Source organism: Symphalangus syndactylus, chromosome 6, assembly GCF_028878055.3.
Source record: "Symphalangus syndactylus isolate Jambi chromosome 6, NHGRI_mSymSyn1-v2.1_pri, whole genome shotgun sequence".
In the NCBI taxonomy this organism is placed as follows: domain Eukaryota; kingdom Metazoa; phylum Chordata; class Mammalia; order Primates; family Hylobatidae; genus Symphalangus; species Symphalangus syndactylus.
Window position 1 is genome coordinate 120,027,381 of NC_072428.2, and position 23,616 is coordinate 120,050,996.

A 23,616-nucleotide genomic window follows, 5' to 3' on the forward strand; every position below is an offset into this window, starting at 1 on the left:
GATAAAATTCCAGCATAGAAAAAAAGCTATTTTTTCCTCTTCAAATCAATAATTACCTTTGATCCTTTCAAACAAGTATTCCTGATTTGGAGTAAGGTCTAGATACTGAACGATTGTGTTCAAAGTCGGAATGAGAGGCGCTTTAACCAGGGCGGCTTGTTTCAAGCTAGTAATACTAGCCTCTGTTAAAATAAAACACAGAGAACACTGATTATTCTAAAAGTGAGTTTCCAAAAGAACTTAAATGCTCTTCTCATGTGTTCATATAGCTGGTTCCTCACGGCCTTCAGGTCTTCATACAAGTCAATGACGTCTCCCCTGACCACCATACCTCAAATTTCACCCCTGCTCTCTAAACATTAGTAACACTACCCTCCTGTGCTTTTTTTCTCCTTAGCACTAAACACTGTCCAATGTACTTTTTTTCTTTTTCTCTTTTTGTTTTTTGAGACAGTGTCTTGCTCTGTCACCCAGGCTGGAGTATAGTGGCACAATCACCACTCACTGCAGCCTCAATCTACTGGGCTCAAGCAATCCTCCTCCCACCTCAGCCTCACCTCAGCCTCCTAAGCAGCTGGGACTCCAGGCACATGTCATCACACCTGGTTGACTTTTTTTCTATTTAGTAGAGACAAGGTCTCACTATATTGCCTAGGCTGGTCTCAAACTCCTGGGATCAAGCAATCCACCAACGCTAGACTCCCCAAGTGTTGAGATCACAGGTGTGAGCCATCATGCCTGGCCCAAAGTACTTTATCTTTTTTATTGTCTATCTCATCTACTAGAATGAAAGCTTAATGAAGGCAGGGACTTTGGCCATTTTGCTCACTGCCGTATCCCCCAATGCCTAGAATAGTATTAACACCTGGAACAGACTAGGCACTCAATGTCGAAGGAATAAATGAAAGAAAGCATCTTAATTTGCACGATCTACATTACCTAGAACCATTCTCAGCAAGATAGCCAGATTTACACATGCAACACCCCCTCCTCCCCTTCCCCAGAGAAGCAGCCAAATCGATTTTGGCAAATCTATAAACAACTAATATACAGAAAATTTGTGTAAGATATGTATAAAAAGGCACACAACTGTTTTCAAAATAAGTTGAATTAGAAATTGCTCATTATGCCAGGACAAGCAGAAGCTTTTTATGGTAGTGACTTCTCTTTTTTTTTTAAGTTTTTAATTTTTGTGGCTACACAGTAGATACACACACACACACGAGGTGTATATATGTATGGGGTACATGAAATGTTGTGATACAGGCATGCAATCCATAATAATTACATCATGGAGAACGGCATATCCCCGCCAGCATTTATCCTTTGTGTTACAAACTATCCAATTATACTCTTTTAGTGATTTTAAAATATACAATTAAGTTATTATTAACTATAGTCACTGTTGTGCTATCAAATGGTAGGTCTTATTCATTCCTTCTAACTATTTTTTTTCCACCCATTATCCATTCCCACCTATCTCCCACCCCACACCCCAATACCCTTCCTAGCCTCTGGTAACCATCCCTCTACTCTCTGTGTCCATGAGTTCAATTGTTTTGATTTTCAGATCCCACAAATAAGTGAGAACATGCAATGTTTTTCTTTCTGTAGCTGGCTTATTTTACTTAACATAATGATCTCCAGTTCCATTCATGTTGTTGCAAATTACAGGATCTCATTCTTTTTATGGCTGAATATTACTCAATTTGTATATGTACCATATTTTCTTTATTCATTCTGTAGCTGGACACTTAGGTTGCTTCCAAATCTTGGCTATTGTAAACAGTGCCACAACAAACACGGGAGTGCAGATATCTCTTCAATATGCTGATTTCCTTTCTTTTGGGTATATACCCAGCAGTGGGGTTGCTGGATCATATGGTAGCTCTACTTTTACTTTTTGGAGGAACCTCCAAACGCTTTTCCATAGTGGTTGTAGTAATTTACATTCTCACCAACAGTGTACAATGGTTCCCTTTTCTCCACATCTTTACCAGCATTTGTCATGGCCTTTTGGATATAAGCCCTTCTAACTGGGGTGAGATGATATCTCATTGTAGCTGTGATTTGCATTTCTATGATGATCTTTGATGTTGAGCAAATTTTCACATGCCTGTTTGCCATCTCTCTGTCTTCTTTTGAGAAATATCTATTCAGATGTTTTGCCCATTTTTTGATCAGATTATTATATTTTGTCCTATGAATTTGTTTGATCTTTTTATATATTCTGGTTATCGATCCCTTGTTAGATAGGCAGTTTGCAAATATTGTCCCCCATTATGTGACTTGTTGTTTCACTATGTTGATTGTTTCCTTTGTTGTGCAGAAGCTTTTTAACTTGATGTGATCCCTCTTGTCTATTTCTGCGTTGGTTGCCTATGCTTGTGGGATACTACTCAGGAATTTTTGTCTAGACCAGTGTACTAGAGATGTTCCCTAGTGTTTTCTTGTAAAAGTTTCATAGTCTGATGTCTTAGATTAAGTCTTTAATTCATTTTGTTTGTTTGTTTGAGACGGAGTCTCATCATATCCTGCAAGATAACTATGCAGAGAAATGTAAAAAGCAATTAAAAATTTCAAAATATCCAACCTTACTAGCAATATCCAATGTTAGGAAAAGCATTCTCATATGTGTCATGGTTGCTAGAGTACAAACTGGTAAGTTTTTTGGAGAGATGTGTATCTTCTAAGTCTTAAAATATATCCAGATGCATTGGCTCATGTCTGTAATCCTAGCACTTTGAGAGGCCAAAGTGGAGGGACTGCTTGAGCTCAGGAGTACAAGACCAGCCTGGACACCCCATCTCTATAAAAACACAAAAATCAGCCAGGTGTGGTGGTGTGTGCCTGTAGTCCCAGCTACTCGGATGTGGCTGAGGTGGGAAGATCTCTTGAGCCCAGGAGGCTGAGGCTGTAGTGAGCCATAAAAGCACCACTGTATTCCCTCTTGGGCAAAAGAGCGAGACTCTATCTAGAAAACAACAACAACAACACAAATCTTAAAATATTCATACCTATTGACACACAACTCTACTTCTAAGAAATTATCCTAAAGAAATAATTACAAATGTATACAAAGATTTAGATAAGAGGATATGCACCGTAGCATTATTGGTAAAGGTAATTAGTTAATAACTAAGTTATAGTATATATATTTTAGGTAATTTATATGGCACCCTAAAATTTTACCTTTAGCAGATAAGAGTTGAAAATAGGTGATAGAAAATTACTATTATTACATAGTCTTTACGCTTTATACAACTTTGTGATTAATATCTGCTAAGAGTCTTGGTCTTATATCTAGAATATATAAAGAAAACATCTACCATTCAACAAAAAGACAAATAACCAAATTTAAAAACGGGTAAAGGAACCAAAAAGACATTTCTCTTTTTTTTTTTTTTTTGAGACAAAGTCTCAAACTTGAAGTCTCACTCTTGTCCCCCAGGCTGCAGTGCAATGGCGCGATCTCGGCTCACTGCAACCTCCGCCTCCAGGGTTCAAGCGATTCTCCTGCCTCAGCCTCCCGAGTAGCTGGGATTACAGGCACCTGCCATCATGCCCGGTTAATTTTGTATTTTTAGTAGAGATGGGGTTTCACCATGTTGGCCAGGCTGGTCTTGAACTCCTGACCTCAGGTGATCCGCCCGCCTCCGCCTCCCAAAGTGCTGGGATTATAGGCGTTGAGCCACCGCAGCCGGCCAAAAAAGACATTTCTAAGAAGATATACAAATGACTGATAAACACATGAGATGTTCAACATCAGTAGTCATCATGGAAATGCAAATCGAAACCAAAATGAGACACCATTTCACGCCTACTACTGGATGACTATAAAACATATGACAAGTGTTGCAAGGATGTGGAGAAAGCAGAACCCCATACATGCTGGTGGGAATGTAAAATGGTGCAGCTAGCTGCTTTAGAAGAGTCTGGCAGTGCCTCAAAAGGTTAGTCAGTCACCATACAGCTCAGCAATTCCACCCCTAGGTAAATACCCAGGAGAAATGAAAACATAGGTCCAATATAAACACTTGTACGTGACTGTTCACAGCAGCATTATTCATAATAGCCAAAAAGTGAAAACCACCTAAATGTCAATCAACTGATGAATGAATAAGCAAAATGTAGTAGATCTATTTTGAATATTATTCAGCAATAAAGAAAATGATGTAATGATAAATTCTACAACATGGACAAACCTTGAAAGCATTATGCTCAGTGAAAGAAGCCAGTCACAAAGTCATGTTCATATGCTGTGATTCCATTCATATGAAATATCCACAACAGGCCTATGTATAGAGACAGAAAATATACTGGCACCTGCAAAGGGCTGGGAGAAATGTATAGAATGGGGAGTGACTGGTAAAAGGTGGAGGGTTTCTTTTTCAGGTGATGAAATGTTTTAAAACTGACTATGGTGATGGCTGCATAACCCAAGACTTTGGACTGTACATTTTAAATGGGTAAATTATATGGTAGCTAAATTACATCTTGATAAAGCTGTCTCGTTAAAAAAACAAACTAGATTACAGACATTTGGGGTTTTTCACCCCAAGGTAACAAAATAAGTTAAGCCGTCCATTACAAGAAGAAGTTTTCCACTTGGTAGATTTACTAATAGAAATCCAACACTGGGCTCTGTTTCCACATACCTCCTATCTGCAGCTCTGGACAACCCATTCGTCTCATCTGTGTGCTGACAGACTCAATCTCTTGAACAAGCGGCACTAATATTGTCTCATTGATCCACTAGAAGAAATAAGGTACAGATTTTGGATACATAATTCCCAAGTAGCTGTCAAATAATTCCTTTCTTTTTTACAAGCAACTCTAAGAATTTTTTTTTACTATCTTACAGTTGAATATTAAAAGAATCATAAAGTATAGTGAAAGAGAATGAAAGTAATAGCTACCTGAAATCAAAGATGGTTAAGTAAGTATGCCACTGGAGTGTAAATTAACTAACTTACATTCCTTTTTTTTTTTTTTTTTCGAGGCGGAGTTTCGCTCTTGTTGCCCAGGCTGGAGCGCAATGGCACGATCTCAGCTCACTGCAACCTCCACTTCCCGGGTTCAAGGGATTCTCCTGCCTCAGCCTCCTGAGTAGCTGGGATTACAGGCACCTGCCACCACATCCAGTTAATTTTTTGTATTTTTAGTAGAGACGGGGTTTCACCATGTTGGCCAGGCTGGTCTTGAACTCCTGACCTCAGGTGATCCGCCCGCCTCAGCCTCCCGAAGTGTTGGGATTACAGGCATGAGCCACTGCGCCTGGCAACTAAATTACATTCTTAAATGTTTTTTTTTCCTGAAAAAAAAAAATAAAACTTTTAGCTATATGTTAAATCTTTCTTAAAATTTTCTGATTATTATGTTTAGCTAAAAGGATAATCTTCAGTTTACATTTGTAGGGTAACTATTCACACATTTATTAATGTAGTGTTTATATTGGTTTGCAATCAGTAAGATAGTTTTTCAAACTAATATAACTGCTTAACTCTCAGCAGGCTCACCCAATTCCCTAACCATGTGGAAAAACAGAGACTTATTACATTTGAAACTGGCTTTTGAATATTACAATATTACTTTAGGACTGGGACTTTCAAATGCCTTTTCCATGGCTAATATAAAACTAATGCTGGGACGTGAAAAGACTGTCTAAGGATACATCCCATCTGGTTTGTGTGTTATTTTGTGTATGTGTTTGTAGCAACTTCAATTACCACTTCTGTTTCCATGCTTTTGTTTATCCATAAAATAAAAGGATGAACAAATGCTTCCAATGAAATACAATATTATAAACAACTGAAACAAAAACCTTCTGGGAACTTAAAAGATTTCTTGTAATCCATCTAAGGAAGCAAATTTTGATATACTGGCAAGACTTGAACTGAATTCACATGAAGCTATTTATAGGCTTTATCCCACTGAGTGTGACTATTCACATGTTTTTCTGCAGAAGTATTAATGTGGTTGATTACTGGGTGTTAACTAGAGTCTGGTGTTATAAATTATACGGTACAGGTATACATGTATTGCTTAAAAAAAAAATCCAAAAACTAAATTTTATAGCACATGGTCACCTAGGGACTTCAGATGAGGAAATGTATTTGTATTTCTTCTAAGTAGCTAATACTCCATCTAAGACTTCATATTTTAAACATGTTGGCATTTTTAGACTAGCCTATAACAGAAACTACAACAAACTCCAGTTTCAGGAGATGATTTGACTCATTCATCCTTCCAACATTTACTACATGCAACTTAATTTGCCAGCTGTGACAAATGGTACAAAAGAGTACAGCTGTACTCTTTGGCTGTAACAAAATCATCTAACGTGTCCCAGAGAGAGGTCTAGGCCCCACCCTTATAAATTCTAATTGAGTAAGCCTAGGATTGCGTTCAGGAATTATCTGTAAAATGCCATCCAGGTTTCTGGTTCAAGAAAGTAGGCTACCATTTTTTCCCCTCTATTTTGATGCCCTATTTAAATAACAGTAAAAGGATAAAAAATGAGCACAAGTGATTTCAAAATAGTTCTAGAAGATGCAGAGTGGATGGATGAGTGTTGAAGGATGAAACAACAGAAGTAGTAGCCCCTTCAGAGCTAAGTGGAGCTCCGTATAGTGGAAGGAGAAGTCCATATTCCTAACAGAACCCAGAACACACAGGTACTAGAGAAGGTGGGAGGAAGACGTGGAGTTGGAAATAGGGAACTAACTCACTCTGTATATGGAAAAGTTGGCCCAAGATTAGAAGGTTCTTCTCTAGAAAAACAGAAATCATAATCTACTTTGAAATAGCTTCAAGCATACGTTGTCTTATCTCTCTAACTCTTTAAGTTTTCTGATGGCAAGGACCTCATTTTTGTTTCCCCTCACAATTCTAGGTACATAAAAGGCTCCAATAGAAAAGCTCTTTGGAAAATAAAATTGAGAACTGGAAAAGGGAGGATCTCAATAACTAAACATATTATTCCTTTATCTTCTCAAAACATATCAATTCACTTAATATGGAGGAAGAAAAAATCTCATGAAAATAAATACCATATAGTAACAGTCATGTTTATCCTTATATATGTATCATTCATACTGTACCTTTATAACTAATATTCTAATTTATAATGAACTCTAAATGATATTCTAATAACATGCTTTGCATATTAAGAGGCACTAATATTGTCCAAAGAGTAATGCTAGAACTTACATTTCTAAATTTAGCTGTCCATGAATCCATATGATCAAGAAGTTGTCTATTCATAGCCACTCTTGCCCAAACCTATAAAAATTCATGTTTAAAATGAACAATCAGTGAGGAAAAATCTTGCTAGAAATCATCATTCTTTCTCCCATCCTAAAAAATATTTAATGAACTTTGAAAAAAAATTTCCCAAACATCAATATTCATCTAATTAATATTCAGTAATTTTCTTATTACTCACTTATAAATGCTGTTCACACACAGATTTATCTTTAAAAGTTCCTTACATTGGTATGTGTAAAGAACATTTTTCTTGCTTTTTTTTTTTTGAGATGGAGTCTCGATCTGTTGTCTAGGCTGGAACACAGTGACGCAATCTCAGCTCACTGCAACCTCTGCCTCCCAGGTTCAAGCGATCCTCCTGCCTCAGCCTCCTGAGGAGCTGGGACCACAGGCGTATGCCACCATGCCAGGCTAATTTTTGTATTTTTAGTAGAGACAGGGTTTCACCATGTTGGCCAGATGGTCTCAATCTCCTGACCTCGTGATCCACTGTGCCCAGCCCATTTTTCTTGCTTTTAAGAACAAAATAAACATTCCATATTTGGCATTAAAGTGACGAAATTACTGACAAATCTTCTAATCCAAATATATGTTAAAAGCAAGACTTCTGTATGTGATAAGTACAATTATATACCTGAGAGCCTTTTTATAATCAATGTAAAAATATGTTTCAGGCAGGGCACTAAGGTGAACTGTGTGTCAGAGTAAAATGTATGATATAATTTAGTTTTTAGTTTTAGGTACACAAAGTAAGACAGGAGCTTTCCCACTGCCTAATGTGTGCCAGATTTATATTTCTGTCCAACAGAATGGAAGATTACAGAAAAAATGTTCCAAAAGTAGAAGACTCTCTAGCAATGCATAAATCATAAATATTAAGTCACTTTTATTTTCCACTTACCTCTTCTGCGGCTTGTTTAGAGCTGAGATCGGCTTCATCTTTGTTAGCACATGGGGCCTGAGACCTACAGGCAAGCTGATACTGAAACTTCTTTAAAGTTTGTGCATAATCCCCCATAGAACGACTGTAGTTCCAGAAAGTAGGACTGCTAGAAGGAGAGGTAGAATCTGGGCTCCCTACAATTAATTGTTAAGATAAACAGTATCAGTGTGTTGTAGCAATTCTGACATCTAAAGTTAACACTTGTATCTAGGCAATGGCAATCCAGGAATCAGAAGACCAACCCTCAATGAGATTCTCTTCTCCCCAACATAATTTTCTCTTTAGAGAACACAGTCTGCTTGTAATTAAAAATTTAAAATAGTATTTTCTGAGTCATATTAATTTAAGAGTCATAAGAACAATAAGCAGCCAAAGGCATCTGTCTAGTTTTGTTGAAAAGTTAAGCTCGTTTCATTCTCTAAGACTTTTAAATCATTTAGTAAGAAACAAACAAAAGACATTTCTTTAGGAAATAAATAGGCTAAGCAAGTTCTTTATTTGAAATTTCTAGAAGCTCTTTCTGAATGGGATAACTATAGCCTCCTACTAAAAGATTACTCTCCTGGTAACAGGCTAAACTTATTTGTCCCTGTAATTTACTGTGTTTTATTTAACAGCCTGTGGTAATTCCTGAGTTGTACTAAAAGACTATCTGATGGTTATCCTTCTAAATTTATAAATTTACTTTTAAGAAATGTAAAAAAAAGTTCTATTTAGGAATGTACTCCTACAGAGGCCTCTGAACCAGGATACTCATCACACTTCAGGGTTATAGTTTTTGTCTGCTTTCCCAAATAGAATTTGAGCTCCTTGAAAGCAGGGAGCATTTTTTTTTTCCTAGCATCTAGCATAGCGCCTAAATAAATAAGCAAGTTTTCGACAACAACTATATGGTATTTATGAAGGGCTTATATTTTCAGAGTTTAACTGATATAAAAAATATCAATTGGTACTTTATACCCTCAAACAAACTATAAGTTTTTTATAAAAAAAACTTAGAAACAATTTTTTTTAATCTTAGCAGAATTCTAAAAGGAATGACTAGAAAATAATAAAACTTATTTTCCTTATGTTTATGGGTACAAAGAATCAGAAATCATCAAACAGATATGTAGCAATATTTCAATTCATCAAAATTTTGAAGGTTAGCTAGTCTTGTTAGGAGCGTTGGTGAACGTTTCATGCTGGCATAAAAAGTTATATACAGTAAAGAAACATCACACTTCGTATGAAATTCTTGCAAAACTGACTTTAGTGATGAATTAATGTCAAGAAAAGCAGTTGTCAACCAACACAAATGATTTAATAGAGAACAGAAATGGAAAGTAAAAACATGGTCATAACAGAGCATAAAGTTATCCTATTTTGATTAATCATTGCGATTATTAACTTTAAGAAACCTAAGTTTTCTATGAAAAAACTTGTATTTGAGAAAAATTTCATTGAGGACTGGCTTTAGACAATGAATAGGAAATTCTAGTACCTCTGGGCATTAGTCAAAGCGAAGAAAAAATGTACATAGCAAGTAATGACAAAATAGGGCCTTTCCATGATGAACACCACCACCACCACCACAACAGCACACAATCTATAGCTGGAGAACCTCAAAGACCTAAGAGTCAAAGCACATGGAGATTTGGAAATCTGGCAACACAGGAAACCAGACAACCTAAAACATCTCCCACCATAAATATCTAAAAACACTTATTAAATAAAATACATTCTTTAGGCCAGTGCACGGTGGCTCACGCCTGTAATCCCAGCACTTTGGGAGGCCGAGGTGGGCAGATCACTTGAGGTCAGGAGTTCGAGACAAGCCTGGCCAACATGGTGAAACCCTGTCTCTACTAAAAATATAAAGATTAGCCAGGTGTGGTGGCGCATGCCTGTAATCCCAGCTACTCAGGAGGCTAAGGCAGGAGAATTGCTTGAACCCGGGAGGCAGAGGTTTCAGTGAGCCGAGATCACCCAACTGCAGCTAGACTCCATCTCAAATACAAAAAAAAAACTCGGTCTCAAAAACAAAACAAACAAAACATTATTAAGATGAATAATGGAGCTTGCAAAAAAGGCTATAAATAGCCAGTGGTTAAAAATGAAAAAAGAATTAAAAATAAAAATAGCCTGTAAGAGGCTGCTGTGGCTGCTCTAGAGAATTTTGTAGGCCTTGAGAAATCTATCAGCTTGGAATTCATTGCCCAAGTGGGAAACGGAGATAAGGATTTGGGCCCATAAGAGGTAGAGAGTTGAGCTGACACCTTTCTCCTACCCCTAGTCCCTGCTCCTGGTAGAGGACCAGAAATCTCAAAGGGCCATGTTCTGAGTAGGTAAGAAGAAAATCTGTTCAATGGGACCAGGAGATAATGAAAGCTTGTCTGCCATAAGTTGTTGCGAGACTTAAAAAAAAAAAAAAAAAGAACACCACCACCCTGAGATTTAAAAATTATAGACACAATTTCACATGGGTTTAGAGTGCCCATTTATATTACCTGTGAGGTCCAGGAATCTCCAAGCTTAGAAATTACTTAAGTTAGCTCAAAGCCAATAATACTCCTAAGGCACCTACCTGACAGAGGCAAATATAAAACAGCTAGGAAGAGACAAGGCTTCCATCCAGCCAAGATAAGCTTACCAGAAACAAACAGAAATTACATCAATCACAAGGAAACAAGACTCCAGTCATAACAACCAACAAGACAAAAATGGTCAGTATTTAACCTCCAAGAACTTTAGATAATTGAACTATTGGACAAATAACATTAAAAAAGTGTGTTTAAGCAACTGAGATAGAAAAAGGAACTGAAAACATAAGAATAAAAAATATTCTACAAAAACCTGGCATATTTGAAAAGGACCAAATAAAACTATAAAATGAGAACAAGTGGCTGAAATTAAAAAACTCAATGAATTAGTTAACTAACAGTTTAGATATTACTAAAGAAAGAGCTGATGAGTCCACAGTGACTAAACCAAAAAAGCTGGGGTGGGGGTAAAACAGAATGCTCTTCTTAGAGAAGAATGCCAAACTATGAAATGTAGAAATAAATAATTAGAAAATCTCCACTTTGGCTGGGCGCAGTGACTCACACTTGTAATCCCAGCACTTTGGGAAGCCAAGGCAGGTGGATCACGAGGTCAGGAGATTGAGACCATCCTGCCTAACACGGTGAAACCCCGTCTCTACTAAAAATACAAAAAATTAGCCAGGCGTGGTGGCAGGCGCTTGTAGTCCCAGCTACTCAGGAAGCTGAGGCAGGAGAATGGCGTGAACCCGGGAGGCAGAGCTGGCAGTGAGCCAAGATAGCGCCACTGCACTCCAGCAGGGGTGACAGAGCGAGACTCCGTCTCAAAAAAAAAAAAAGAAAATCTCCACTTTATAATCACCACTTTATCAAGGGCAAGGATCATCAATAGATGCTAAAATCACTGGGTAAAAGGCTGTTAGGGAAACCGGACATAAAGGGAAAATCATGAAGAAATCCAGTTGCTATCACCTTAACCAAGTGATCCAATTTTATTATACATTACCGACAAAGAGACAAAGCAGCATCATGCATCTCCTGATGTGATACACTGAAAATGCCACCACCTATGTTGTATTCTTGCCAGAAAATAATATTTAAACGGAATCTAATAGTAACAAAATGATCAAACAGATCTGAATTTTCAAAACAATAGCCTCATCTCTTCAAAATGTAAATGTCGTAAAACAAAACAAAAAACCCCCACAAAACCCAAACTATTCAAATGGTTTAGATTTAAGGAGACAACAGAAGCACAAGTAAATGCAATATGTGATACTGATTGGATCTTGCATCAATAAAAGAAAAAAAAAAAGCATGACAAGGGTCAGTATTGGGTCAACTGGGGAAATGTGAATATGAACACCCGTAGTATCTTAAGCATGACAATCATACTGTAGTTATTTATTTATTTATTTTTTCTTTGAGATGGAGTCTTGCTCTGTCACCCAGGCTGGAGTGCAGTGGTGTGATCTTGGTTCACTGCAACCTCTGCTTCCTGGGTTCAAGTGATTCTCGTGCCCCAGCCTCCAGAGTGGCTGGGATTACAGGCTCGCGTCACCAGGCCCGGCTAATTTTTTAGTAGAGGTGGGGTTTCACCATGCTGGTCAGGCTGGTCTCGAAATCCTGACCTCGTGATCCACCCGCCTCTGCCTCCCAAAGTGCTGGGATTACAAGCGTGAGCCACTGCCCCCAGCCCATATTGTGGTTATAAAGGAAAATGTCTTGTTCTTAGGAGATGCATGAGAAATATTCAGGAATGAAGTGGCATGATGGCTGCAACTTCCTTTCAAATGATTCAGCAAAAAAGTATGCATGAGAGAGAGAATATGAGGGCCTGGTTTTTCACTACTGGAGAAAGTTACAAATATGAAAAGTGGGGAGGACAGAATAAACTGTATAGCTGGACTGGAATTGGAAGTAACATTATAAACTCACGGTTTTTTAAAAACACAGAATAACACATATAGATGTGTGTGTATACATATATCTGTCTATGTGTCTATACAAATATTTCCTAGAGGACCTGGAGTAATGATACCTCAATAACAACAGTGTGCCCAGTGCCCAGATATTAATTTCTAAGTATCATTCTCCATTAAAAGGAATCAGGGCTCTTAGAGAAACAGACTGACTCTGGAGCTAGCCAGGGAAAACACAAAATGAGCCTGACATATTCTGTGGTGCCAGAAAGGTGGTGGGGGCAGGGGGATTAGCTCAAAGAATGATAGTGTCATGTCAAAAGAACAGAGAAGTCAGCTTACAGAGGATCCCACTAGCCCAATCTGAGATAATCAAATCGCCAACATAAGTGACCTTTATCTTACAGAATATTCAACAAATAAATGTAAAAGGTAGCTGCACAATAATGTAAATGTACTTACCACCACTTAATTAAACACTTAAAATGGCTAATATTGGGCCAGGTGTGGTGGCTCATGGCTGTAATTCCCAGCACTTTGGAGGCCGAAGTGGGCAGATCACCTGAGGTCAGGAGTTTGAGACCAGCCTGGCCAACACGGTGAAACCCCGTCTCTACTAAAAATACAAAAATTAGCCAGGCATGGTGGCAGATGCCTGTAATCCCAGCTACCTGGAAAGTTGAGGCAGGAGAATCGCTTGAACCTGGGAGGCAGAGGTTGCAGTGAGCCGAGATCACACCACTGCACTCCAGCCTGGGCGACAGAGCAAGACTCCATCTCAAAAAAAGAAAAAAAAAAAGGCTAATGTTGTAAATTTTATGTATACTGTATTACAGTAAAAAAAAAAAAAGGAAAAATGTTAAAGGAATAAACATAGAAGAAATGATGAAATTGGAAAGCTCCATGACAACCAACATAGCAATAATTTGAAGAATAATCTTAAAAGGATATTAGAATTAGTAAGTCAAAGTTTGATGGGGTCAGGCACAGTGGCTTACGCCTATAATCCCAGCACTTTTGGAGGCCAAAGTGGGTGGATTGTGTGAGCTCAGGAGTTCGAGACCAGCCTGGGCAACACAGCAAAACCCTGTCTCTACTAAAAACACAAAAATTAGCATGGCACGGTGGCATGCATCTGTAGTCCCAGCTACTCAGGAGGCTGAGGTGAGAGAGGCACCTGAGCCCTGAATTCAAGGCTGCAGTGAGCCAAGATTGCACCACTGCAACAGAGTGAGACCTACTCTCAAAAAAAAAAAAAAGTTTGATGGGGACCAAGTATCTACATAGTTTTAGATAAGTAGCTTCCCACAAAATACCTATTAATCATTTATTAATTTGCACAAAATGCTTAATTTTCGAAAACCCATGGGTACAGAAGGGCTAAAAGTATAGGGATAGAGATAGATATACCAGCCAGATACTAACCAAAAAGAAATTAATATAGATGTGTCAATGTCAGACAAAATAGACTTTAAGGCAAAAAGCCTAAGAGATAAAGTGGCATAATTCACCAGAACGATATTCACAATTCTGAATTTACATGCATTTAACATAATCTCGTATGTATATTTAGCAAATCTGACAGAACTGCGAGAAAACATTTAATGGAAGACAATCAACGGGAGCTTTTGGCACACTTTCTTAATAACTAATAGACAAAGCAGATAAAAATTAGTAAGATAAAGTATTTAAGAATACCATCAAGAAGTGTGACAGTGAACAAATATAGAGCCCCAAATTTAGAGACTCTGCATTCTGTTCAATATACCAAAGCCATTTACAGAAAAGTGATCACATAGTAGACCTAAAAACAAGTCTCAAGCAAACACAAAATTGATAGGTACAGATCAGATTCTCTAACCACAGTAAAATTAACTTAGGAGAAAAAATGTAACTAAGCCTTTTCAGGCTTGAAAATTAAAGCAACACCAATAACACTTCCAAATAATAATATTACTTCTAAATAGCTCCTACTGGGATAAAGAATACAAGTGAAGTCAGAAAATATCTGGGTATTACAAAGATGTGCCAAGGATACATAGGTTCTTTGTATTATACTCTGTATTAAAGTTTCACTAGACTCAGAATATTTCAAAATTTTTTTAAAAAGCATGTATCAAAAATAAGAAGATAATATTGACTGGTTTCTGTAACATCTGTGGCACTTTCAGGCAAAATGAAATTAAAAATCACTGGTGAGACTTCAAGCGACACAAAGAGCCATGGTCCAATAACCGGCTTCCTCGCCACAGCTGAGTATTAGTGCCTAATATGCTTTCCGTGAAAGTTCCTGACAGGGAAAAATCATTACTCAGTTCAATAACCTAATTTGGTTTCAAATAATTGACTCTGTGATAATCAAATCCACCCCAAACAGATTAAGATTTGCTAACACTCTTTCCCAAGGTAAACTATAGGCTTTCAGGAAATACTAAAACGCAAGTTTTAAAATGTCCTGAAAAACAGCAGCGCTTCTCGAGTAAATACATGCTCTTTCAGCCTGCTCTGCCACCCCAACCTTCCAAAACACTACTTGAAAAAAGACAGCTATAATTTGAGTAAGTTCACTACGCACTGCTTCAAAACATTATTTTGTAGCCTCAACTTAAAATAGAAATTGTAACTTACGGCCGGGCGCGGTGGCTCACGCTTGTAATCCCAGCACTTTGGGAGGCCGAGGCGGGCGAATCACGAGGTCAGGAGATCGAGACCACGGTGAAACCCCGTCTCTACTAAAAATACAAAAAAATTAGCCGGGTGTGGTGGCGGTCGCCTGTAGTCCCAGCCACTCGGAGAGGCTGAGGCAGGAGAATGGCGTGAACCCGGGAGGCGGAGCTTGCAGTGAGCCGAGATTGCGCCACTGCACTCCAGCCTGGGCGACAGAGCGAGACTCCGTCTCAAGAAAAAAAAAAAAAAAAAAGAAATTGTAACTTACATTATACGAAAAAGCTTTCAATCTTATTGTAGGTTCAAGATTTCTTAGTTTAGCTATATTTCACTTCTTAAATTTAGTGAACTTAATTCTAACTGCATAAAATAATGTTACATATAAAGTAAAACAAAACGTGCTAAGCTAATAAAGTATGTTAGTATGGATATTAAAATAATGAAAATAGTAGGTTAAGGATTGACACCAAAAATACGTATAGTAGATATAAAGAAAATATATATGTACCCAGCTTAACCCTATGCTGTTTCTCCTCTTCACTTCTAAGAAAAGTATCCAAAGTTCGTAGGTCGGTCATGTAGTCTTCTTTGTCAGTAGGTGAGTTGTAGACGGTAGGTGAAGAACGGTAGCGAGATCTCAATCCACTGCTCTCCACTGGTCCAACAGTGGTAGGGTATGGAGAAGGAGGAGAGGGGCTAAAGCTCGCCAACTATACAAAATAAAAGATCTTTACCTTATTTTTCTTTAATTGAAATTCATTTTGGTTTTTGATTTAAGTAAAACACCTAGTAGAATGGCAAAAATCCACAATACTGACAACATCAAATGCTGATGAGGTTGTGAAACAACAGAATCTCTCATTCTTTGCTGGTGGGAATGCAAAACAATACAGCCACTTTGAAACACAGTCTGGCAGTTTCTCACAAAAGTAAATATTATCTTACCATACGAACTAGTAATTGTGCTCCTTAGTATTACCCAAGGAGTTGAAAACTTACATCCACACACAGACCTGTATGTTTATGGCAGCTTTATTCCTAATGGCCAAAACTTGGAAGCAATCAAGATGCCCTTCACTAGGTGAATGAATAAATAAACTGGCAAAATTAGGTAATCGAGTATTAGCACTAAAAAGAAGTGAGCTATCGCTGGGCACGGTGGCTCACACCTGTAATCCCAGCACTTTTGGAGGCTGAGGTGGGTGGATCACCTGAGGTAGGTGACCAGCCTGACCAACATGGAGAAACCCTGTGTCTACTGAAAATACAAAATTAGCTGGGCGTGGTGGCGCATGCCTATAATCCCAGCTACTCGGGAGGCTGAGGCAGGAGAATCGCTTAAATCCGGGAGGCGGAGGTTGTGGTGAGCCAAGATCGTGCGATTGCACTCCAGCCTGGACAACAAAAGCGAAATTCTGTCTCAAAAGGAAAAAAAAAAAAAAGTGAGCTATCAAGCTACGAAAAGACACAAAGCAATCTTAAATGCATATTCTTAAGTGAAAGAAGCCAATCCGAAAAGCTACACAGGTATGATTCTAAGTACATGACATTCTAGAAAAGGCAAAACTATGGCGGCAATTAAAAAAAAACAACAGTGGTTAACAGGAATTTGAAGGAAAAGAAGAATGAATAAATGGTGCAGATTTTTTATTCTGTATGATACTATAATTGTGAACACGTCATTACACATTTGTCCAAACCCATAGAACGTACAACACAACGAGTGAACCCTAATGTAAACTATGCACTTTGGGTGATAATGACGTGTCAATGCAGGTTCATCAGCTGTAAGAAACATACCACTGTGAGGCCGGGCGCGATGGCTTACGCCTGTAGTCCCAGCACTTTGGGAGGTCAAGGTGGGTGAATCACGAGGTCAGGAGATCGAGACCATCCTGGCTAACATGGTGAAACCCCGTCTCTACTAAAAATACAAAAAAATTAGCCGGGTGTGGTGGCGGGCACCTGTAGTCCCAGCTACTCGGGAGGCTGAGGCAGGAGAATGGCGTGAATCCGGGAGGCGGAGCTTGCAGTCAGCCCAGATCGCGCCACCGCACTCCAGCCTGGGTGACAGAGAGAGACTCTGTCCCCAAAAAAAAAAAAAGAAAAGAAATATACCACTGTGAGGGGGTATACTGATTGTGGAGGAGGCTATGCATGTTAGGACAGGGGATGTACATGAGATCTCTTGATTTTGCTGTGAACCTAAAACTGCTCTAAAAAACAAAGTCCATCAAAAAAAAAAAACAAAAAAAACTCATGGAGCCCAGGAGTTAGAGGCTACAGTGAGCCATGACCGTGCCACTGCATTCCAGCCTGTGTGATAGAGCAAGACCCTATCTCTTAAAAAAACAACACATGCATATTTTTAAAAATAGAAAGTATAAACATCTGTAACTTTGCCACCCAGAGATAATATAATCCTTTTTCATATTTTATGTATTTTAAAATCTCTAAAATATACATAGCTTTGTCAATGTTACGATGAAGATAGCTGTACATAAATCTTTGATCGAATTTCTGATGGCTTCTTTAACAGATTCCTAAAACTGAAATTATTTAGTGAAAGCATATTAACATTTACTTGATATACAAGAATTTTAAAAACTGGACATTTAATTTGCATTTCCCTATATTTATGACATTGAACACTTAAAAAATACAATTACTGGTCACTTGGATTACTTATTTTATTTAAATGTTTATTCAAGTACATTTATAATATTTTTCTATTGGGGTCTTATTATCACTTCATATTAGTTTGCAATAAGTTAAAGATTAACCAGTCTTGTAATTGTTAAATTCTGTTTGAAAATAAAAAGGTTAATCCTCTTCCACACAGGCTTCTCTTTTATTTTTAAAATTAACATATTACATCATTATATACACTGTATCTGGGCTATTATTGCATTAATTGGCCTATTTTTGCTTACGGGCCATAATATTTTACTTATTAAGTTTTAATGTCTATGGGGAAGTATCCTATTACTCAGAATTTTCTTGGCTCATTTGTTTTTCTTTATTAACTTTAAAATCAATGAGTAACTTGCATAAATCTATTTTTTAAAAATGGTAGACTGGGACTGATTAGAATTGCATACATCTTATACATTAGCATGTAGGGAGAAAATCTTTACAACAATATCTTTTTATCCAAGAACATTTCATCCCTCTTCATCTAGCATCTCTTATTATTTCTTGGCAATATTTTGGCCCCACTTTACTTCTAAAGCTCAATCTTGGAATCTTATGTTTTTTAATCAATTATGAAAGGAATTTTGAAACCCCTATTGGATCTAATTGAATAATGCTGGCATATATATGACTGTGAGCTATTGATTTTGGATATTTACCGTGTATCCAGCCACTTAACCAAAGTTTTTAATATTAAAATGGATGTTTTTAGGAAACAGCTTTTCAAACTTTAGATTTTAAATGAACCTTAAATATAATGTATTAATAGATTTCTTGCATTGCTAGGATAAATTTTACCTGGTCATCAATTATTCTTTAAAAGTTATTTTGAAAAAAAAAAAAAAGTTGTTAATTTCTGTGAATTCGAACCATTATTTAATTTACAACTTTCACATTGTCCTATTTGTTTTTAAGTTTTTTCAGTTTGTTTTTTACAGATCCCAGGGAGAACTATTTTGTGCTTTAAGTTTTATGACATTCTGTAAAGTGAAATAGGTGGTGGTGTTCTCATCTTTTTTGTATTTGGTAATAATTCATATTGAATACCAAGTATTTAGGCAGTCATTATATATGTCAGGCAATGTGCTAATTATGCTTAAAATATACATTGTCTTATTTTATCTTTTCAATAACAGGTACATATGATTACTATATTCGCCTTATGAGTTTAGGTAACTTGCTGAAGATCATACCAGGATTTCAATCCTGTTTTCTAACTCAAGTTTATGTTAACATGTTGTTTTACTGGATTAGAATTAGCTGTTCATACCCCAGCGAAATATTAATAACTTTTAGAAGATGGGTAAAAGATACACAGGAGTTTACTATATTAAAACTGGCCTCTTCACTTTTGTGAGTTTGAGATTTTCCATAATAAAAAGTCTATAAAGTAACTGTTTCTTCAAAGTTTAAAAGAACTCAATAATAAAACTTAAAGGCCCTACAGTCTTCTGGGGATGTATTTGATGTATTGTTTTTAAATTTTCTCTCATTTTGGTTTTCTACTTCTTAGCCAATTTTTGGCTTTTTTTTTTTTTCCCAAGAAAAGTAATGTATTTCATTAACTTTTCTAAGTTACTCGTTTGGTTCAACAGACACTGATGTAGCATCTATATTCCATATACTGTGCTAAGGAAACAAAGATGAATAAAAACACATAATCCTGTGCTCAAGAGGGTTACAGTCTAGAGGAAAAAAAGTGAACATTATTATAGACTGAATGTCTGTGTCTTCCCCAAATTCATGTTGAAGCCCTAACCCCCAATGTGGCTGTTTTTGAAGTAAGGGGGTAACTAACCTAAGTGAGGTCATTGGAGTGGGGCCTTGTTCTGACAGGCTCAGTGTCCTTATATGAAGATACCAGAAAGGCCATAGCAGGGCAAAGTGGCTGTCCGTAAACTGCAAAGAGCCTTCACCAGAAACCAAACTAGCAGGGACCTTGATCTTAGACTTCTAGCATTCAGAACTATGAGAAAATAATTTCTGTCAGGCCACAAAGCCTGTGGCATTTTTTAATGGCAGCCCAAGCAGACTAATACAAGCAATTATTTTAAAATACTATGCTTTGTTTGATGTATCATTATGCAAATATTCTAAGATGGGAATGTAAGATGGCACAGTGGCTACAAACCATGGTATGGGGCCAGGTGTGGTGGCTCATGCCTGTAATCCCAGCACTTTGGGGAGGCTGAGGCAGGAAGATTGCTTGAGTCTAGAAGTTTGAGAGCAACCCAGGCAACATGGCAAGACCCCATCTCTACCAAAACAAACAAACACCATACAGTGTTTCCTCAAAAAATTAAAAATTGATGCATAAACTCTACTTCTTGATATATACTCAGAAGAACTGAAAGCAGGGACTCAAACAGATAAGCTGTACAGCCATGTACACTGCAGCATTTGCTATTCCCAAAAGCCAAAAGGTGGAAGCCATCAATATATGAGTGGATAAACAAAATGTGGTGTATACATACAATGGAATATTATTCGGCCTTAAAAAGGAAGGGAATTATAATACATGCTACAACATGGATGAACCCTGAGGACATTACGCTAGTGAAATAAGCCAGTTAAAGGACAAATACTGTAAGATTCCACTTACAGATGTACTTAGAGTATCAAATTCAAAGAGACAGAATAGTGGTTGCCAGAGACTTAGGGGGTGGAAAAAGAGAGTTAATTCTTCAATGGGCACATTGTTTCAGTGGGGACAGGATAAGTTCTAGAGACAGATGATGGTGACAGCTGCACAATTTGAACGCATTTAATGCTACTAAACTATGCACTTAAAAATGATATGTTTTATCACCATTAAACAAAGGATGATATTAAGAGTGTTTTCAGCAGAAAGAATAACTTAAAAAGATGAGTAACAACACAGAGACATGAAACGTTATGATAATAGCTATTCTCTGCTCTTACCATAAAATGTAAAAATATTCATTTTGGTTTAAACTTCTCTGTATCCATTTCTAAATCTTCCATTTCAATTTCTCCTTAAGTTTATGTCTTATTTGCTCTGCTGATTTGACAGATTTGTCTATTTTATGGGATTTCCCAGGCACACAGAAAAAAGCTCTTAGATAACAATTCATTAACATTTGCTTTTATCATTTTAAAAACAGCTTTATTGAGATATAAATTCACATACCACACAATTCACTAATGTAAAGTGCACAACTCAGTGTGTTTTAGTATATTCACAGGATTATACAGCCATCACAATCAACTTCAGAACATTCTTGTTCTTCCTCCCACTAAAATCAATCCCCTTTTCTCCTTCCTTCCCACCCCAACTTTAGATAACCACTAATCTTCCTGTCTTTATAGATTTGCCCATTCTGAACATTTCACGTAACTAGAATCATATGTGGTCTTTTGTGACTGGCTTCTTTCATTAGCATAGTGTTTTCAGGACTCATCCATGTTGTAGCATATAGCTATCATTTTTTCTGTATCCTCCTTGTTGTACTCTCCTAATTTTGACCTGAAATCTGAGTACATCTATTTTTATTTTTTAAAACAAAAATGGGTAGGGCGAGGTGGCTCATGCCTGTAATCCCAGCACTTTGGGAGGCCGAGGTGGGCGGATCACTCGAGGTCAAGAGTTGGAGACCAGCCTGGCCAACATTGTGAAACTCCATCTCTACTAAAAATAAAAAAATCAGCTGGGCATGCTGGCGGGCCCCTATAATCACAGCTACTCAGGAGGCTAAGGCAGGAGAATCCTTTCGACCCAGGAGGCGGAGGCTGCAGTGAGCCGAAATCACACCACTGCACTCCAGCCTGGGTGATAAGAGTGAAACTCTGTCTCAAAAAAACCCTCCCAAAAAACAAAAATGAAACCATTTAAGGTTAAGAATTTACCACTGCATATAGCTTTTAGTATATTCATAAATTCTGATATTGAAGCATTCTGGTTTTCCTAATTTTAATTTAACCTAATATTTTGGTGAGTATTTTTAAACATTTTAGTGGTGTTTTTCAAACCTTTATTTTTAATTTCTAGTTTTATTTTTGTTTTGGTCAGAAAATACAACGTGTACAATTTCATGAACATCTCAAATAGAAAGGTACAATATTCAACAGTATTCTTATGGAGGTTGTCTTATTAAATTTTACTGCTCCAATCTTTTGTGTCCTTATTTGTTGCCTACTTTATCAGACATTGATAATGCGAAAGTCTTCCAATACAATTGTGTTTATTGATTTTATGTTTCTAAAGGTTTTTGTTTTACATTTTATAATGCTGTATTATTCAATATACAGGGATTGTGATTGTAGCTATTATTTCATCTTACATATTATTTCTTCCATCAACTTAAAATGACCTTTTGTCTCATATAATTCTTCCTCCTCTAAAGTTATTTGTTGTTAATACTACCACCTTATTTTTATGTTTTCCTAATATGCCTTTGTCACCTTTACTTTTGTATTTTTTAATTTTTTTTTGAGACAGAGTCTCGCTCTGTCGCCCAGGCTGGAGTGCAGTGGTGCCATCTCAGCTGAGAGCTCCGCCTCCCTGGTTCACGCCATTCACCTGCGAGGATACCCTCCCGAGTAGCTGGGACTACAGGCGCCCGCCACCACACCCAGCTAATTTTTTGTATTTTGTTTAGTAGAGATGGGGTTTCACCGTGTTAGCCAGGATGGTCTCGATCTCCTGACCTCGTGATCCGCCCACCTCGGCCTCCCAAAGTGCTGGGATTACAGGCATGAGCCACCGCGCCCAACACCTTTACTTTCTTTTGATAATTTCCTGACACAACTTTTAAGATTTTAAAAAAAGAAAGATTACTAAGATTACTAAAAAAAACTCAATTCATTATTTTTTCCCTCTAATTTATAAATATAAAGATGTACAAGGCAGAAGAAATGACTGGAAAAGAGTGGGTACAAAGGGAGAGTTAACCTAAGAAAAAAATTATTTCTTTAAAAATAAAAATTATACTTGATATTTTGGTGGTGTCACTTCTTTTGTACAAATAGAACACAAGCTATGATTTATCTGTTTTTGAAGCAAAAATGCAATAGTATTTAACATTTTTTGTTAACTCTTCTAACAGTCAGTCCACAATGAAACTGCTACACATAGCACTAAAAACATAGCAAGTGAACAGAATCACCCAGAAAAAGACTCTAATATGCAAAATCACATGTAATACAAAGGAGGCTCCAAGTCAATCAAGGTAAAAATAATTTATGATATTGGACAACTAGTTATCCATTTTAGCAAAAAACAAAAATGAGAAAATTATCATCTTATACTACGGTGGGGGGGAATCAATTCTGAAAGTGAGAAAATTTCTAAATTTAAAAACAGAGCAAACCACAAGGAGATAAACAGATAAGACTATTAAACATTTAAAGTTTCTCTCTCTCTCTCTATATATATATATATATATTAAACTCTATAATTAAACAGCAACCCAAGAAAAAAAATCAGAGGATGCAGACTCAAAAGACAAGTGAGTAAAGAACGAGAACTTCCTGATCTAGCTATGCGGCTTTGAAATAAATGTATGTTAAAAGTTACAATAGACTACTGTCATGTTTCTTATTAGCAGAGATTTATTTATTTATTTATTTATTTTATTTT

At 37.1% G+C, this 23,616-nt stretch overlaps 1 protein-coding gene across 3 annotated transcripts in view; it reads right to left on the reverse strand.

The window, feature by feature from the left end:
* TMEM209 (transmembrane protein 209) overlaps nt 1-23,616 on the reverse strand; it is a 43,688-nt gene that overhangs the window by 13,716 nt on the left and 6,356 nt on the right. For 2 of the 3 annotated variants that reach the window (XM_055283981.2, XM_055283982.2), the window contains 5 exons: nt 15,832-16,033; nt 8,171-8,346; nt 7,213-7,284; nt 4,659-4,755; nt 57-182 (listed from right to left, as the gene is read on the reverse strand). In XM_055283981.2, the coding sequence (XP_055139956.1) occupies nt 57-182; nt 4,659-4,755; nt 7,213-7,284; nt 8,171-8,346; nt 15,832-16,033 (673 nt within the window). The remainder of the gene's footprint in view (nt 1-56; nt 183-4,658; nt 4,756-7,212; nt 7,285-8,170; nt 8,347-15,831; nt 16,034-23,616) is intronic. The other variant, XM_055283986.2, reaches the window with a different exon arrangement.